Genomic DNA, 15,092 nt, shown 5'->3' on the forward strand with positions numbered 1-15,092 from the left:
GATATATATATATATATATATATATATATATATACACACAGTGGTCCCTCAACATACAATGGTAATTCGTTCCAAACGACCCATCGTTTGTCGAATCCATCGTATGTTGAGGGATCCGTGCAATGTAAAGTATAGGAAGTTACACTCACCTGTCCCCGCCACTCCGGACCAGGTCCTCACCGCTCCCGATGCTGTCCCAGGGGCTCCCGATGCTGTCCCGCTGCTCCGGTGTCTTCTTCAGGATCCTCCGGCTTCTTCCACATCTTCTGCAGGGTCCGGGCCTCGCTTTCTGGTGACGTTATTACGCTGCTGCGCCGGCACGGCGTGCGTAGTGACGTAATAACGACGCCAGAAAGCGAGACCCGGACCCTGGAGAAGATGTGGAAGACGCTGGAGGATCGCGAAGTGGACCCGGAGCAGCGGGAATAGGTAAGCGAACCTGCCCGGGATGCTTAAACTGCTATCCGACAGCAGCTTAAGCATTTTGCGCTGTCGGATAGCAGTTAATGCGATGGCCCCGACATATAAAAGCATCGTATGCTCTGAGAGGCCATCATATGTCGATTTTATCATATGTCGGGGCCATCGCATGTCGTGGGGTTTACTATATATACACACACACACATACACATACACATATACACAGTCATAGCCGTAAATGTTGGCACCCCTGAATTTTTGCAAGAAAATTAAGTATTTCTCACAGAAAAGAATTGCAGTAACACATGTTTTGCTATACACATGTTTATTCCCTTTGTGTGTATTGGAACTAAACCAAAAAAGCAAGGGAGTAAAAAAAGCTAATTGGGCATAATACCACACCAAACGCTAAAAATGGGCTGGAAAAAATTATTGGCACCCTTAACTTAATATTTGGTTGTGTACCCTTTGGAAAAAATAACTGAAATCAGTCGCTTTCTATAACCATCAATAAGCTTCTTACACCTCTCAGCCGGAATGTTGGACCACTCTTCCTTTGCAAACTGCTCCAGGTCTCTCTTTTTGGAAGGGCGCCTTTTCCCAACAGCTATTTTTAGATCTCTCCACAAGTGTTCAATGGGATTTGGATCTGGACTCATTGCTGGCCACTTCAGAACTCTGTTGCCATCCATTTTTGGGTGCTTTTTGACATATGTTTGGGGTCATTGTCCTGCTGGAAGACCCAAGATCTTGGACGCAAATGCAGCTTTCTGACACTGGGATGTACTGTGCGACCCAAAATCCGTTGGTAATCCTCAGATTTCATGATGCCTTGCACACATTCAAGGCACCCAGTGCAAGAAGCAGCAAAACAACCCCAAAACATAATTGAACCTCCACCATATTTCACTGTAGGTACTGTGTTCTTTTCTTTGTAGGCCTCATTTAGTTTTCGATAAACAGTAGAATAATGTGCTTTACCAAAAAGCTCTATCTTGGTCTCATCTGTCCACAAGATGTTTTACCAGAAGAATTTCGGCTTACTCAGGTTAGTTTTGGCAAAATGTAGTCTTGCTTTTTTATGTCTCTGTGTCAGCAGTGGGGTCCTCCTGCCTCTCCTTCCATAGTTTTTCATTTCATCTAAATGTTCATGGATAGTTAGCGCTGACACTGATGCTCCCTGAGTCTGCAGGACAGCTTGAATATCTTTGGAACTTGTTTGGGGCTGCTTATCCACCATCCGGACTATCCTGCGTTGACACCTTTCATAAATTTTTCTCTTCCGTCCACACCCAGGGAGATTAGCTACAGTGCCATGGGTTGCAAACTTCTTGATAATGTTGCGCACTGTGGACAAAGGCAAATCTAGATCTCTTGAGATTGTTGATATATTTAATCAATTTTGGTTCTCAAGGCCTCAGACAGTTCTCTTCTCCTCTTTCTGTTGTCAATACTTAGTGTGGCACACACAGACACACAATGCAAAAGACTAATTGAACTTTTCTCCTTTTTATCTGCTTTCAGGTGTGATTTTTATATTGCCCACATTTGTTACTTGCCCCAGGTGAGTTTAAAGGAGCATCACATGCTTGAAACAACCTTATTTTTCCACAATTTTTAAAGGGTGCCAATAATTTTGCCCAGACCATTTTTGGAGTTTGGTATGACATTATGTCCAATTTGCTTTTTTTTTTTCTCCTTTTTTGGTTTAGTTCCAATACACACAAAGGGAATAAACATGTGTATAGCAAAACATGTGGTACTGCAATCCTTTTCTGTGAGAAATACTTAATTTTCTTGAAAAATTTCAGGAGTACCAACATTTACAGCCATGACTATATATATATATATATATATATATATATATATATATATATATATCTATAGTGTGAGCCCCCAGTCCTCATTATTTACAAAAATTATAAAGATGGGAGGAGCCGAACAAATGCTAGCATGCGTAGATGCAGCTGGTACTCCGTACCTCTCACCTTGCGAGACGTCTAGTTGGTGCAGGCTTGGCAGTGTCTGCGAGAGGTGAGCAGTTGGCGGTGACACCTGTATCACTCGTGTTCCAGGATCGTGGCTGGCGAGGACAGCTGCTTGACAACTGAGGAAGAGGTCATTGATACATGCCAGCTAGTACCCTGAAATGTATCTAGTCTGTATAGACACCTAAGACGCACTGCTACCATTGGGTTGCTATGCTCCAAATAAGGTTCCAGTTTGCTCCATTGCTCCAGAAGACTCAATCCAGGATTGTGATTTAGCACTTACCAACGCTATCAGCACTTACCAGTTGCACTCCTGTAACGTCAGACGCCACTCCTGTCCTCGCCAGCCACAATCCTGGAACAAGAGTGATACAGGTCTCACCGTCAACTGCTCACCTCTCACAGACTGCCAAGCCTGCTCTAACTAGAGGACTAGAGGTCTCGCAAGGTGAGAGGTACAGAGTAAAAGCTGCTTCTTTGCATGCAAGCATTTGTTCGGCTCTTGCCATCTATATAATTATTATGCCAGCAATTATTGCCCCATCAAGGACTGTTGCCTTAATCAGAACTGGTTACGAACATTTTTTGACACATCATTTGACACAGTAATAATACTGAAGTCCGGTGTTTACACACTCATACCAGACACCGGACGATCATATCTACATCTTAAACGTTTTATTATTTAAAGAGTACCGGTCATCAAACCATATTTTCTAAACTAACTCACATTATTTTCCCTAACTACTCCTAACACCCCTCCTACCCTTAAATAAATTTTTCTGAGCTTTAAAAAGCTCTATATTACTTTTCCTCTGGCTCACATTGCGTGAGCTCCCAGCAGGAGAAAGTGGGCGTTCCCCAGCAGGCGCAACATCACTGAAGCCTGTGAGAGCTGTGCCTCACCATGCCCTGCATGCACTTCCATAGTTTGGTCTCTTACCAGGCTGGGAGGAGACCAAACTAACTGTTTGACTTGCGCAGGAAACAGAACAAAGCCACCTAGTGGCTGTTTTTTCAATCACATTAAAAACATACACTGCTCAAAAAAATAAAGGGAACACTAAGATAACACATCCTAGATCTGAATGAATGAACTAATCGTATAAATTATTTTCGTCATAGTTGAATGTGTTGACAACAAAATCACACAAAAATTATCAATGGAAATCAAATTTATCAACCCATGGAGGTCTGGATATGGAGTCACACTCAAAATCAAAGTGGAAAACCACACTACAGGCAGATCCAACTTTGATGTAATGTCCTTAAAATAAGTCAAAATAAGGCTCAGTGTTGTGTGTGGCCTCCACATGCCTGTATGACCTCCCTACAGCGCCTGGACATACTCCTGATGAGGTAGCGGACAGTCTGTGGTGCAACGTGGCGATGGTAGATGGAGCAAGACATGAGGTCCCAGATGTGCTCAATCGGATTTAGGTCTGGGGAACGGGCGGGCCAGTCCATAGCATCAATGCCTTCCTCTTGCAGGAACTGCTGACACACTCCAGCCACATGAGGTCTACCATTGTCTTGCATTAGGAGGAACCCAGGGCCAACCGCACCAGCATATGGTCTCCCAAGGGCCTGAGGATCTCATCTCGGTACCTAATGGCAGTCAGGCTACCTCCTCTGGCAAGCAGATGGAGGGCTGTGCGGCCCCCCAAAGAAATGCCACCCCACACCATTACTGACCCACCGACAAACCAGTCATGCTGGAGGATGTTGCAGGCAGCAGAACGTTCTCCACGGTGTCTCCAGACTGTCACGTCTGTCACATGTGCAGTGTGAACCTGCTTTCATCTGTGAAGAGCACAGGGCGCCAGTGGCGAATTTGCCAATCTTGGTGTTCTCTGGCAAATGCCAAATGTCCTGCATGGTGTTGGGCTGTAAGCACGACCCCCACCTGTGGATGTCAGGCCCTCATGCCACCCTCATGGAGTCTGTTTCTGACCATTTGAGTGGACACATGCACATTTGTGGCCTGCTGGAGGTCATTTTGCAGGGCTCTGGCAGTGCTCCTCCTTGCGCAAAGGCGGAGGTAGCGGTCCTGCTGCTGGGTTGTTGCTCTCCTACGGCCTCCTCCACATCTCCTAATGTACTGGCCTGTCTCCTGGTAGCACCCCCATGCTCTGGACACTACGCTGACAGACACAGCAAACCTTCTTGCCACAGCTCGCATTGATGTGCCATCCAGGATGAACTGCACTACCTGAGCCACTTGTGTGGGTTGTAGACTCCGTCTCATGCTACCACTAGAGTGAAAGCACCACCAGCATTCAAAAGTGACCAAAACATCAGCCACGAAGCATAGGAACTAAGAAGTGGTCTGTGGTCACCACCTGCAGAACCACTCCTTTATTGGAGGTGTCTTGCTAATTGCCTACAATTTCCACCTGTTGTCTGTTCCATTTGCACAACAGCATGTGAAATTGATTGTCAACCAGTGTTGCTTCCTGAGTGGACAGTGTGATTTCACAGAAGTGTGATCGACTTGGAGTTACATTGTGTTGTTTAAAGTAGTCCGGCGCACACTTTTCTTATTTTATCCGGTCCGGGCTGCAAAAAAAAGAAAAAAAATGTTCTCTTGCCTGCCAGCGCGCCCCCGGAGCTCCGGTACAGGTGTTCGGTCGCCGGGCTGTTTGATTCTTACTTCTTGTTAGCCTGGGAAGTCACACGGAGCTTCAGCCTATCACCGGCCGCAGCGATGTCCCGCCTCAGCCGGTGATAGGCTGAAGCTCCGTGTGACGTGCCGGGCTAACAGGAAGTAAGAAGCAAACAGCCCGGCGACCGAACACCTGTACCGGAGCTCCGGGGGCGCGCAGGCAGGCAAGAGAAAGTTTGTTTTCTTTTATTTGCAGCCCGGACTGGATAAAATAAGTGTTTAAGTGTTCCCTTCATTTTTTTGAGTAGTGTATAAAGGTTGAGAATTTTAACAGTAAATAGCAAAGTGTCTTATAATTACATAAGGAACAATGTATTGACAGGTTCTCTTTAAATCTTCCGGGATCTGCAATTTTTGAACTGCCATTTACATGTTTATCAAACAAATCATATAATTTTTTATCTTTTATTGTATGTATATATATATATATATATATATATATATATATATATATATATATATTGGCAACAGTTATATCTAAATGTGTATGGAGCTATATTTATATATCATTCTCTTCTATTAGTAGTACAGCATATATACTAGGTGTTTTATATGTATTTACATCTAACTATTCTCCTCTCAAGGCTCCTGTGTTTAAATAGTATTATTCCTATTTTAATAAAATCATCTATATTTGAAGCAGGATGAGCTCCTTACCATATATTCATTATTGGGTTCATCATGTACCAGATATTTTAGGTCTGGTTAAGTCCTTGAGGTCTGGATCATTTTATACAATTGTAATGTATAATTCATATAGTCTTTTTGTATACATTGTAGAATATGTTTTAGTCTAATACTGCCCTCTGCTGGTCATTTCCAGAGGTACAAATGGCTATTTTTTTTGGTGTGACAACTACAATTTTAAATATTTTTAGCAATGTTTCCCAACCAGTGTGCCTCCCGCTGTTGCAAAACTACAACACCCAGCATGCCCGGACAGCCTTTGGCTGTCCGGGCATGCTGGGTGTTGTAGTTTTGCAACAGCTGGAGGTACACTGGTTGGGAAACACTGCTTTTAGGGTGACTGCAAGATGAAAATACCAAAAAGTATTAGCTATTATATGTAGCTAGCTATCAGCTTATCACAAAACTAGCACCTTGTATACAGCAAATGTGTATAGGTCATCATCATATTAAAGAAGTTATACAAGTATAAGTCCTGAGTACCGTACCAGTGGAGCATCCGCCAACAAGGTCTTCAGGTCCTTAAAGTTGCTTTGTACCAGTTTTTTTGATCCACGAATTTGGTCCGTGAGATTCTGATTGGCTGCAAATGCACAGAGGACGCCAAGACTGCGAGGAACAGGACGATACCATGAATACAACAAGAAGAAGCAGATGTTTTATATATGAGAACTTCAAGTGTTCTGACAAGATATTTCATAGCCTATACATTAAGGGGGTCTCCAGGATTTCATAAAATAGGTTAAAATAAACGTTAAAATTTGGTCATTGAAAGCTGATCTCAGGGACCACGGGAGCAGGGTTTGTTCACCTGATCTATATAGACGCCTCTATATTATGGATTTCTCCATAGACTTGTATGGATGTATCTTTAAAGGGGTATTCCAGGAAAGAACTTTTTTTTTTTTTTATATATATATACATATTATATATATATATATATATATATATATATATATATATATATATATATCTCAACTGGCTCCAGAAAGTTAAACAGGTCTGTAAATTACTTCTATTACATTTTTTTTAATCCTTCCAATAATTGTCAGCTGCTGAAGTTGAGTTGTTCTTTTTTGTCTGACAACAGTGCTCTCTGCTGACATCTCTGCTTGTCTCGGGAACTGCACTGAGTAGAAGAGGTTTGCTATGGCTAAGGTTTGCTTCTACCCTGGACAGTTCCCGAGACAGGTGTCATCAGAGAGAACTTAGACAGAAAAGAATAACTCAACTTCAGCAGCTCATAAGTACTGAAAGGATAAAAAAAATATAATAGAAGTAATTTACAAATCTGTTAAACTTTCTGGAGCCAGTTGATATATAAAAGTTTTTTTCAGGATAACCCCTTTAAATTACTGTTCATAGATCTGCATAGATACTGTACATAGATCTGCCTGTACAGATGAACAGCAAGCAAACAATGGCCCTTTAGTCTGGTCATGCTGGTGACTTCATCCAAATACATGCATTGTACTTATCATCCATAGATTTTACTTCAGTGCTATACCTGTCTGCTAATAATAATGATAATTCTTTATTTATATAAAAATATACATGAGGGAGGAAACCCATAAAAAACATGGGGAGAACATACAAACTCTGCAGATGTTGTCCTTGAAAAGGTTTGAACCCAGGACACCAGTACTGCAAGGCAACAGTGCTAACCATTGAGCCACTATGCTGCCCATCTGCTTATTCATGATTCCCCCGATTATACTTTTCATATGCCTATAAAAGATTCAAAATGACTTAGGATGTCAGCGCCCAATGATGTCACAGCAACCTGCTGTCTACACCAGATTTGGGGGGTTGGCGGAGAGGAACTAGCAGCTCCACAATGGAATGGCAAAAAAAGTATTTTTTTCCCCCATGTTTGTTGGAGCAGAGGGGGACCTACCTGCCTAATGGCAGGGAATTATTGACCCAAAATTGGCATTATTAAAGGGGTATTCCAGTGGAATTTTTTTTTTTTTTAAATCGACTGATGCCAGAAAAAACTGATTTGTAAATTACTTCTATTTAAAAATCTTAATCCTTCCAGTACTTATCAGCTCCAGAGGAAGATGTAGTTCTTTCTGGAGTTCTTTTTAGTCGGACCACAGTGCTCTCTGTCCGTATCAGGAACTGTCCAGAGCAGGAGAGATTTGCAATGGGGATTTGCTTGTGCTCGGGACAGTTCCTGACATGGGCAGAGGTGTCAGCAGAGAGCCCTGTGGTCAGACTGAAAAGAATTCCAGAAAGAAATACAACTTCCCCTGGAGCATACAGCAGCTGATGAGTACTGGAAGCATTAAGATTTTTTAATAGAAGTAATATACAAATCTGTTTAACTTTCTGGAGCCAGTTGATTTGAGAAAAAAAAAATGTTTTTGTCAGGAACTATCCAGAGTAGGAGCAAATTCCCAAAGCAAACCTCTCCTTCTCTGGACAGTTCCTGAAATGGACAGAGGTGTCAGCAGAGAGCACTGTGGTCAGCCTGGAAAGAAATTCAAAAAGAAAATAACTTTCTCTGTAGTATAGAGCCGCTGATAACTACTAGAAGGATTAGGATTATTTAAAAGACGTCATTTGCAAATCTGTTTAACTTTCCGGCACCAGTTGATTTAAAATAAATAGTTTTCCACTGGAGTGCCCCTTTAAGAGTGAAGAGGGACCAACATTCCTAATGAAGGAGAAATATTGACCCAAAAGGGGAACTATTAAGGTTGAGGAGGGACCAACCTACCCGATAAAGGGGAATTATTGATCAAAGCGGCATTATTAAGGGTGAAGAGTTACCAACATTTCTAATGGAGGAGAAATACTGACAAAAAAAGGACACTATTAAGGTTGAGGAGGGAGGAAACGATTGACTCAAAAGGGGCACTTTTAAAAGATAACTGACAGGAGCATCACCCACACTAACCTTCTTAACCAGGATAATAGTGTGGGGGATACTGGTTCCAATGCATGTTACCTTTTTCAGATCTATTGCGCCATTCCTGAGTTATAGACAAAACTCCTAATATGTAAATGACCTTCTTGGTCCACTCGGGCCTTCCCCAGCCCTTTGGTTTACTGCTCTTCCCCCACTGGCCCTATCATCCACCTCCTTTCATTAAAATTCCTATTCTTCTCTTAAGCATTTTGCGGATACGTGCTGTGTCCTCCTCATTGTGAGGAAGCATCATGCCCGCTTGTGGTACAAGGCTGTATGTGGTGATGAGGACACAGCACATTGAAATATCAGTGCCAAGGTCTGGGCACATACATAGTGTACCCTTATTACTGTGTTAAGAATAAGATCACACCATGTATAGCTCTGACTGTATAAACTGTGTAGGATAGAGGAACAGGAGGCCTGATGTCCAATACATCTCCATTTGTGTAATGAACCCATTGAAACGTGCACAAGGTTTGCAGATTAGGAAGATAGCAATGTGCTTTACTCCCCGCTATTTTCTTAAAGAATTTCCTAAATTAGACAACAGACATCTTAAATGGTATCATGAGCACCCAGCACAGACCTTATTATCATTGCCGTCACAAAGAGGAAGGTGGCAAGGCATCCTCTCTGGCATTCTGCATTTTTCTTGTGTCTTTGATGCATTTCTCCTCCACAGTTATCGCAACATCGACACATACAGAAACACAATCCGACCAGAGGCATCAAGAAGAAGAAGAGGAGTCCCAGAGCAGCGGCCACAATGAAGCCGATCTCATAGTGTATGGTCTGGAATATCAGCAGAAACATATCATCAATAGCCAGTATCATAAGAAGTGTAACATCAACCACATCTATCAAATAACCAAGAGCCCCATAGAGATTTTTGTGCCCTTTTTATACAATGTTCATTATACAATGTTCATTTTTTTAAGTTTCGCGCAGAGACGCGCTTCTTCCAGCCTCGTATGAGGCCGGAAGAAGCGCGTCTCTGCGCGAAACTTTGCCGACAGTTGCCTCCACTCTGAGCGCCCTGCTACCAGCTTGATGCCGGGTATATCCTAGAGTCCAGGAGAGTCGGTCTGCTGTTTCCTTGGGTTGAGTGCGGGTACCTGTTTATCTTTATTTGTATATTGTTGAGTGACTTTGGATTTCTTGGTCCTCAGCAACCCCGGACTCAAGGGCACTAGGACTCCGCGTGGCCACAGTGACAGTTCGTTAGGCTCCATATGATATGCTGTTATACAGCTGGGATATAGGTGTCGGTCCCTCTTTACAGCAGTGCCCTCTGTTTTGTGTTTGTTAGTATTGTTACACTGGTTTATAGAGGTTGTCCAGGATGCTTTTATCCTCTATGGTGAAGGAATCACATTGGTAATCCTGCACTACAACAGGGTCATAACTTAAGCATGGTGTCCACTGTTTTGTGATTAGACCAACCCCTTAGACCAGAGTTTCCCAACCAGTGTGTCTCCAGTCATTTCAAAACTTCAACTCCAAGCATGCCCAGACAGCCAAACTGTTGGGAGTTGTAGTTTTGCAACAGCTGGAGGCACCATGTTGGGAAGCACTGTCTTAGACTTTGTAATTAAGGGGATTGTCCTAATAAAGAAACAACCTGTGTCATAAACTGTAAAAAAGTAACTTACTAATATATTGTTTATAGTCATAGTGCACAGATCTTCCATATCATCAAGGTTATTTTGCTTGTAGCTGTGACATCAAGTCTCAGGCTGTGAATGCAGTGCTCCCATCCCTGCTCCCCCCTCCGCTCTTGTCTGCTCGGGATGAGACCAGTGATGTGAAGAGTAGTGATGAGCGGCATATGCCATATTTGAATTCGAGATATTTCGCGAATATGAGGACGAATATTCGTCCCATACTCGTGAAATTCGAATATTTGTTATATTCGTGAAGTTTTTTTTTGAATTGCGAAATTTTGCTATTGCGAATGCGAAATTAATAGCGAAATTTCGCTCGTCTGCGCATATAACATCATGCGAGGGACGTTGCTAAGCTCTGACAACTGTGCTTGCAGAACTCTCATTGGCTCAAAGGCATAAGTAGGGCAGAATTCCCATGAATATTCGCATGCATAAACCTTTCGCCTCACAGTCTCATCCCTGGGTCTTTAATGAAATGATACAAGCATTGCATTTATCAGTCGAAGGAGATCCCTACAATATGCTCAGTTTTCAAAACAGTTTGAAAAAAAGACGAATATTCGAAATAGCAAATTTTAATCGCGAAATTCGTAATATTCGCATATTCGCAAATATGCGATATTCGCAACGAATATTCACACTAGTGAAGAGGGGCGCTGGTTTTACTCTTCATTATATAATTAGACAAGGCACCTGTTCTGATGGAAATTACTGTGATTAAAAAAGACTTCCTGCTGCCTTATCTAATCACACCAGCTCCTGCCCATCACTTGTCTTGTCCCCTAGCAGACAGGAGGGGAAGTGGAAGGAGGGACAGGAGCTCTGCATTCAGAGAGTGTGAGGTGATGTCACAACTAAAAGCCAGACAGTATAGCTGATACGAAGAGATCTGTGCAGTATGGGTAAAAATATTTTACTAGTAAGTGGCTTTATTATACTTTTTGACACCATACACAGGTTGTAACTTTTGCTGGACAACCCCTTTTAAAAGTTTTCAGAATAAGAATTAATTAATTATAGTATTTAAAAAAAACTTTAGACGGGTAATCCCAACTCAAAAAGTCACTACCGGAAAGGATAGTGACCCTGACAGATCCTGAGATAAACTGTGCCCCATTCGAATGGATCACAGGACAGCACTCTATTCATTCTCTTTGGGGCTGCCAAACCCTTCCGAGCTCAGCACTTCCAGCAGTCAGCCCCCCATCAATTAGACTGTTATCCCCTATCTACTGAATTCTTGAGTTCGGAATACCCCTTTAATTTTAAAGAGTGGTATTCCCCCGTAAGATTCCTCCCAAGGAAATTCTTGCATGCCTCGGTATAATAACTCATTGATCTAAAACTTTCTCCTGTAATCTCTGCCAGAAGTTCAATTATCGAGTTTCTTTACCAGGGTCTCCTTCATCAGGATACAAGGTCAAAAGTGATTCACCATAATCAGAAATAATTTATATTGGTAGTAAAATAAGACATCTGGATATTTCTATACTGCGCCATGGCGTAAAGGCGATACTAATTCTTGTCTTTATATCCTGCCTAATAACCTATACTCTTTGCTCACAGATCACTCATGACCTAGATACATATATTGAATGTTTATTAATGTACTTTAAACTTTATCCAGTTATATGGTCTAATAGATATAGATGTATTCAATACTATCACTGTATCATAGCCTCACATGCATCGAGGCAGATAAGCAACAGTAAGACTATGGTCACACACTGGAAAATTCTGCAATTCTACTTAAATTCTGCACAGAAAAGCAGTCATTTGCAGAATTTGAGCATAATTTGGACAGAATTCTGACAGAATTTCTGTGCGCACAAAACAGAATTCTTTGAAATCCAAAGCCCACTGACTTTAAAGGGGTACTCCGGTGGAAAACTTTTTTTTTTTTTTTTTTATCAACTGGTACCAGAAAGTTAAACAGATTTGTAAATTACTTCTATTTAAAAATCTTAATCCTTCCAGTACTTATTAGCTTCTGAATACTACAGTGGACATTCTTTTCTTTTTGGAACACAGAGCTCCCTGCTGACATCATGAGCACAGTGCTCTCTGCTGACATCTCTGTCCATTTAAAGAACTGTCCAGAGTAGTAGAAAATCCCCATAGAAAACATATGCTGTTCTGGACAGTACCTAAAATGGACAGAGATGTCAGCAGAGAGCACTGCGGTCATGATGTCAGCGTGTTGTCAGTGTGTTTCAAAAAGAAAATAAATTCCTCTGTAGTATTCAGCAGTTAATAAGTAATGGAAGGATTGATATTTTTTAATAAAAGTAATTTACAAATCTGTTTAACTTTCTGGCACCAGTTGATTAAAAAAAAAAAGTTTTCCACGGGAGTACCCCTTTAATGGGATTCAGATGCGGAATTCTGCTAAATTAAAGGCAGGTCTTTTGTGGAATGTGAATTTTCCGCCTGAGGAAATCCCGCTGTGTGAATGGGTCAGCGGAATCCCATTGAACACAAGGAGCAGTAAAATTTCGGTGGAATTTCCAGCGGAATTTGGCAGAATTCTGCATGGAAATTCCACTGTGTGAACATAGCCTCAGGAGAGAAATTAAACCAGTTTTATGGGGTTCAAAGGTAACAGCCGCACCCATGGTCTGGTGCACAAGGGGGAATAATGCCCTCTTTCTTTTTGCTGAGGTCTAATTAAGTCTTAAAGGGGTACTGCACTGAACACATCCAAAGGATAGGGGATAAGATGTTAGATCGCGGGGGTCCTGCCGAGTTTGTGATGTCAGTACAGAGCCGTCACACCTCCTCCCATAGACTTGAATGGAGGGGGCGTGGCGGCCTGCATCGCCAGTCATCGGGCATGGAGCAGAGTTCACCAGCAGCGGGACCCTCCCAATCTTTGGACAGGGGATAAGAGGTATAAAGCAGAGTACCCCTTTAATTATAGCCAAACACAATCAAACTAAACTAATAACATATGAGATGTTGTACTGTTAATGTCTTTTATTAAACATATTGAGTAAACGTCCATAGTGCAGAAAGAAAAAGTAAATGAACCTCGGTTTAAATGGCTTTTCTAAAAGCTAACTGGAGAGAAAGTACACTTTTGGGTGTAATACACAGCAACTCCACTGCTGCAGTGGGGTGTACAGCAACTCTAAAGCTTAAAGGGGCCAATTGTCACCTGCTATTAGTGCCTAATAATACTGTACTGGGCAGCCAAAGCTACACCCTTGTTTCTGTAGTCTAATACAGTTTTAAGCGTAGTGGAGCGCATTCTCCTTCTCTCATAAGTGTAACATATTACGCACTCAGCTGGTGTATAAGTATGTCAGGTAGAGAAGTGCCAGGACATGAACAGAGGAGTGGCAGAGGCCTAAATTCATCAGGTGCAGGCAGAGGTCGCAGCAGAATAGGGGTGTGTGGCAACAGGAGTTGCAGATGTCTGAGCTTCTGGTGTCAGCTAGTAGTCGTGTCTCGACCAGCAACCCAGCAGCCGTGATTGATTGGTTCACTCGGTCATCCACTTCATCCCAAATGACATCCGACACCCTCAGTCAACAGTCGGTGGGTTCCTCAGACTCAACCCTCAGTTGGCATGGCCCTCATGCTGCTGCTGCCATCTCTAGGCTCTGTCATTATGCCGCCATATGGTCTCCTCATGCTGATGCTACCACCTCCAGGCTCTCTCATTGTGCTGCCATGGATACTGCAAAACATAATTAAAGGTGCTGGTCCCCACCCAGTTACAGAAATTCCTCCGCATTAGACCACAAGTAAGTGTCGATGATATGCATTAGCTAAAACTTGACTTTTCTTAGGATAAAATATATACCCAAACATTTTTGGAAATCTAACAAAAGGAAATGTGTGCAAAAAACACCATGTGCCACCTACACCACCAAGTATTGCAAAGACCTCTAAAAAGGTGGAAGGGAACAACATATGGTCCATTGTAACCGGTGGGGGTTAAAACTTCCCCTGTAAGGCCCTACTCTCGCATTATTAATTCCCTTCTTTGCAAGTGTTACTCACCCTAAAAAGGGCGGCCCCACACAGGAACCTCTCCCTATTTCCCCCTACAAACACTGCCATTTCCCAGGGTTTTTAGTTGGAAATAGGGATTGGTTCCTGTTTGGGGCGAGTAACACTTGCCAAAAAGGGAATAGGGCGAGATTAGGGCCTTACAGGGGAAGTTTTTACCCTTACCTGGTACAATACGTTGTTCCCTTTCACCTTTTGGAGGCAGTTGTTACTGGTCCTAAAAAGGGCGGCCCCACACAGGAACCTCTCCCTTTTTCCACCTAAAAACCCTGGGAAATGGCAGTGTTTTTAGGTGGAAATAGGGAGAGGTTCCTGTGTGGGGCCATCCTTTTTAGGCAGAGTAACACTTGCCAAGAAGGGAATTAATAATGCAAGAGTAGGGCCTAACAGGTGAAGTGTTTTCCCCCACCTGTTACAATGGACCATACATTGCTCCCTTCCACCTAAAAGGTCTTTGCATCGCATCAGTACTTGGTGGTAGGGGGCACATGGTGTTTTTTGCACACCTTTCCTTTTCTTAGATTTCAAACATTTTTGGGTCCATATATTTTATCCTACGAAAAGTTACGTTTTAGCTAATGCATATCCTCAATACTTCCTTGTGTACACCAACACTTTGCCAAAAGAGACCATTTTCTTCTGCCTACCTGCCTCAACTACTATTCTGATCCTGCCACCCACCTGATGTCACACATCTGATGCCAAGTTCTCCTTCTTTCACCTTA

General features: G+C 42.5%; 1 protein-coding gene across 14 annotated transcripts in view; it reads right to left on the reverse strand.

Moving 5' to 3' along the window:
- PROM1 (prominin 1) overlaps positions 1-15,092 on the reverse strand; it is a 249,618-nt gene that overhangs the window by 108,307 nt on the left and 126,219 nt on the right. For all 14 annotated transcript variants that reach the window (XR_008888451.1, XR_008888453.1, XR_008888450.1 and 11 more), the window contains exons 5-6: positions 9,270-9,475; positions 6,252-6,372 (exon numbers count right to left, since the gene is read on the reverse strand). Coding sequence is in view for 5 of the 14 variants with exons in the window: in XM_056555187.1 (XP_056411162.1) it covers positions 6,252-6,372; positions 9,270-9,475 (327 nt within the window). In the remaining 9 variants the exon portion in view is untranslated. The remainder of the gene's footprint in view (positions 1-6,251; positions 6,373-9,269; positions 9,476-15,092) is intronic.

This window comes from Hyla sarda, chromosome 1 (genome assembly GCF_029499605.1).
Source record: "Hyla sarda isolate aHylSar1 chromosome 1, aHylSar1.hap1, whole genome shotgun sequence".
NCBI classification, from domain to species: Eukaryota; Metazoa; Chordata; class Amphibia; order Anura; family Hylidae; genus Hyla; species Hyla sarda.